Raw genomic sequence first — 3792 nt, 5'->3', positions numbered from 1 at the left:
CAAGTCCAAGATAATGTTACGTTAATCTCACCCTGTTCGCAGGCGGTACGATCTCAATGACAGACGCCAGCGGCAAGCCCTACGTCGGAGGGGCCGGAAACGGATCGATGGCGTCGGTGGCGACTTCCGGCAGCGTGGCCAGCACGGCCTCGCCTCTTAGGAGCTCCCTGAAGAAGCCGAAACCCCTCGGCATTCATAATCCTGGCTTCTCGGCCCACAGTCCGACCCTGTCCAGAAACGGCTCCCAAAAGAAAGTGCGTATACAGACACACTCGACGGAGGTCTAGCGATGCTCCACTTTGCTCCATGGCTATGTGACCATGGCCGAGCGTGCACGACGATGGTGATGTCGCCGATGACTTCGTCGGCGATCGAATCACCCGGCAACGACTACAACGACGGGACGGCAAGGACTTTCGTTCCAAGAGTCCGTTCCATGTTTTAATTAATGGTAGGTGGTCTTCGATACTGTAGTCGCTATTTTGGCGGAAGCGCGATCGACCCGGCGAGGAGCGTTGGAGTCTGTCACGTCCGACAGTCGACGACTCCCGGAGTACTTGGACGACCACTTGTTTGTAACTCCAATGACGAGAGCGTTAATGAGTTCCGAGGGTCGCCCGCGAGTTTGGCATGTCATTAATTATTGTGGGACACGGTGAGAGAATGTAAATAAACGTCGATCCGCCCAGCGGACTCGATATAATCGCCGAGGTAATCCTCGGGGATCACTACCTGAGTATAAGCGTCAAACGAATTTACATGACGACACGCGATCGATTAAGATACGGCTATATTAAGTATTAGATCACACGGTAATTGTTTAGAATAACTATCCTCATCTCCGATTTTGATGAAAATAGGCTCATTCGACGTGTTTTTACTAAAAATAAAAGAATCCGGCCGAAAAAAATGTCGCTCTGCCTCGTGAAGCGAGATATTTAGCGTTAAAGTTAGTCACATCCGAGGTTAAGAAATCTATCATCTGAACGTAATGCGAACTAGGCTTGCACTGAAATACGTTCAACAACGCACTCGTGTACGTCCGCTTGCCCTATGGGGTCTGTTCTTTTTAGCTGCACTGATACATTTATTTTAAAGAAATGTTAGATCTAAATTTTAATCCGTATAAAAAGGTAATTATTAACTTTTATAAGATAGTGTATATTATTAAAGCAGAGGAAAGCATACATGAACTATTCTTTGCTTTATAACAGAGTTTATGCTTTTGATTAAAGCAGAGAAAAGCCTAATTCGCATTACGTTTAGATGACAGATTTCTTAACCTTGGATGTGACTAACTTTAACGCTAAATATCTCGCTTCGCGAGGCAGAGCGACATTTTTTCGGCCAGATTCTTTTATTTTTAGTAAAAACGCGTCGAATGAGCCTATTTTCATCAAAATCGGAGATGAGGATAGTTATTTTAAACAATTACCGATCACACTCTCTCCTTGGATTTTTCTACGATACCTTTACACGATGTACGTCCGTGAAAGAATCAGCAGGAGACGAGTGGTGGACTATAAGACTATTGACGGGAGAATGGAACAGTGTCTGTGAGTAACGGAATAAGATATAGCCGTCGAAGATAACAGAAGGGATCTGCTAACGATCTATCGTGAACGAAATGTATAGAGCAATATTAAGCGATATGACTTCGTCATTCTAATATCGTGTACGGAGAAACTATTGCAATAAAAATTATGTTAAATTTATGTTTTTGCAGCATTTCTGCAGCATCCTTTCTAAAGATGGACTATACTGAAAGTTATTACAAGTTACTATGGAAACAGTAAATTTGACAGTTTCAAGGCTCTGCTATCTCGTCGCAGAAAGTCTGAATTGACGGTGGCGCCTAGCAGTGTCGAGAACACGAAATAACTGTGTCAGCGTAGCTGATTGGCTGACATTAGGCCAGGCTCACAGCCAGGCCTCGCTTGACACCTCGGAAAGTTTCTTGCGTCTTATCGCGTTATTTTTCAGTTTCTCTGTGAAGTGTGTATATTATCGTAATCCTCACAGTCGTAAAATGTGTAGTAAACTCCGTGATGCTGGTGATACATTGTGAAAATCGAGAAATTCAATGTGTTCATACATGCTGATATCTCAGCTGTCACAAATCACTGACAGCCGAAAAATATAGCATTACTTCAAGAATTATTTTACGATGCTACGTGATATATCAGCTAGATATCTGAGTTTGTTATACTTTTCATAGGTTTCAAGATTAGGAAAATATTTGGTTCTTCAGGGAAAAGTAAAAAATAAAGCAATAAGACGCAAGGAACTTTCGGTATGTCATTTCTCGCTTTGACGTCATCAAACCAATATGACCGCCCAAGAAATAGCAGAGCCTTACGGAGAAATTTTTAAGCAGAGATACGAATTTAAGAAAATTAATTTACACAATTTTTTTATTGTATATCTAGCTAACAAAAATAAACTTGGGATATGAGAGACACATTATTTCACGACTCTGTAGCAGTACACGTTATTCTGTTCTCCCGTCTCGTTAGTACACCACCATCAATACGCCAAAAGAAAGAACTGATAATAAATGAAAAATAGACTTGCGGTGATCGTCGAGACTACTTGCTTTCTCCGTGAAAGTCCGTGCGAAAAAGGGTACGAGCGATGCAAAATTTAGCGTGCACGCAGTTTCAAACATAACCCGGTCGCGAATTTTTAGTTTGCATCCTTTGTTCAATCGCTTGCTTGCTTGCTTGTTTGCATCGAGGGATTTGTTAACCACGTGTCAGGAATCGGAATCAGATTTCCAACGTCACATTTCACTCGTAACCACGTGAAAAGTGCGAGAAAACAAGCAGAGATTCGTCTCGCTTGCGATATAACGTACGATAATCATTCCTGTCGCGTTCGATTCGTTTCGCTATGTAATCACATTCAATCCCCAACAAGTGTCCCTCGCTATCATCATTCGATTAAGCACGTTACAAAGCAGTGTCAAAGTTTAATCAAGCTGGAGAATTCATAGCATGATCTCTACGTTTGTTATATTACGCGCAAAGTCAATATGATTGTTATGGCTGTGCGTTTCCATCGCGCTGCCAGGTCGTCTATTTAAATTTTTAATTTTCGCTGTTAATAACGATATTTCCGTGAGATATTTTAGATCTTTTGATCTTTCAATCTAAAGAGAGAGAAAGAAAGAAAGAGAGAAAGAGGGGGAGAGAGAGAGAGAGAGAAAGATTGCAATATGTGTAGATTTCTATGCAGACACGGCAATGTATCGTTACCGAATTTAATAATTGACATGGTAAGACTTCTTCGAGCTATTGTGTAAATATCAGTGTTATGATGACACATTATCAATATTATTATTATTATTATTACTATTATTATTGCTGTTGTTGTTGTTAGTATTATCAACAATTTTCCGTCCGAGATCAAGTACTTCTTAACGTTTAGTATTATAGCTTATTTTCGTGAGTAATAACGATAAATGTATCGTGTTCATTACGTAGGAATTATTACTCCCTCTGAAAGTCACACGATTGAAAAGTAAGTTGCGTAATATAATTCGATCCTATGGGGAGACGTTGATTTTCGATTGTATAACCGACTGCACTTCCCGATATAGACATATTGGTCAGTAACGTCAATCACAATCAATTCAGCACCGTTAGGAATTGGGCTTTAATGTACAGACGGAGTTGTTTAAATACTTAATTTACTATGAGACCAATTAAGCTAACAGTTGCTGAAAGTGCAAATCGAGATTTATATATATATATATATATATATATATATATATATATATATATATATATA

At 40.2% G+C, this 3792-nt stretch overlaps 1 protein-coding gene across 1 annotated transcript in view; it reads left to right on the top strand.

The window, feature by feature from the left end:
* Positions 1 to 2396, top strand: part of LOC116846228 — a 90002-nt gene extending 87606 nt beyond the window's left edge. The window contains exon 6 of the mRNA XM_032819784.1: positions 43 to 2396. Within this exon, the coding sequence (XP_032675675.1) occupies positions 43 to 287 (245 nt within the window). The 3' untranslated portion in view covers positions 288 to 2396. The remainder of the gene's footprint in view (positions 1 to 42) is intronic.
* Positions 2397 to 3792: the final 1396 nt, after the last annotated feature.

Source organism: Odontomachus brunneus, unplaced genomic scaffold (assembly GCF_010583005.1).
Source record: "Odontomachus brunneus isolate Ranch 3 - 2012 unplaced genomic scaffold, Obru_v1 Obru_scaffold_062, whole genome shotgun sequence".
NCBI lineage: Eukaryota > Metazoa > Arthropoda > Insecta > Hymenoptera > Formicidae > Odontomachus > Odontomachus brunneus.
Note: the sequence above shows the minus strand (reverse complement) of the source record. Positions and strands in the feature narration are given on the sequence as shown.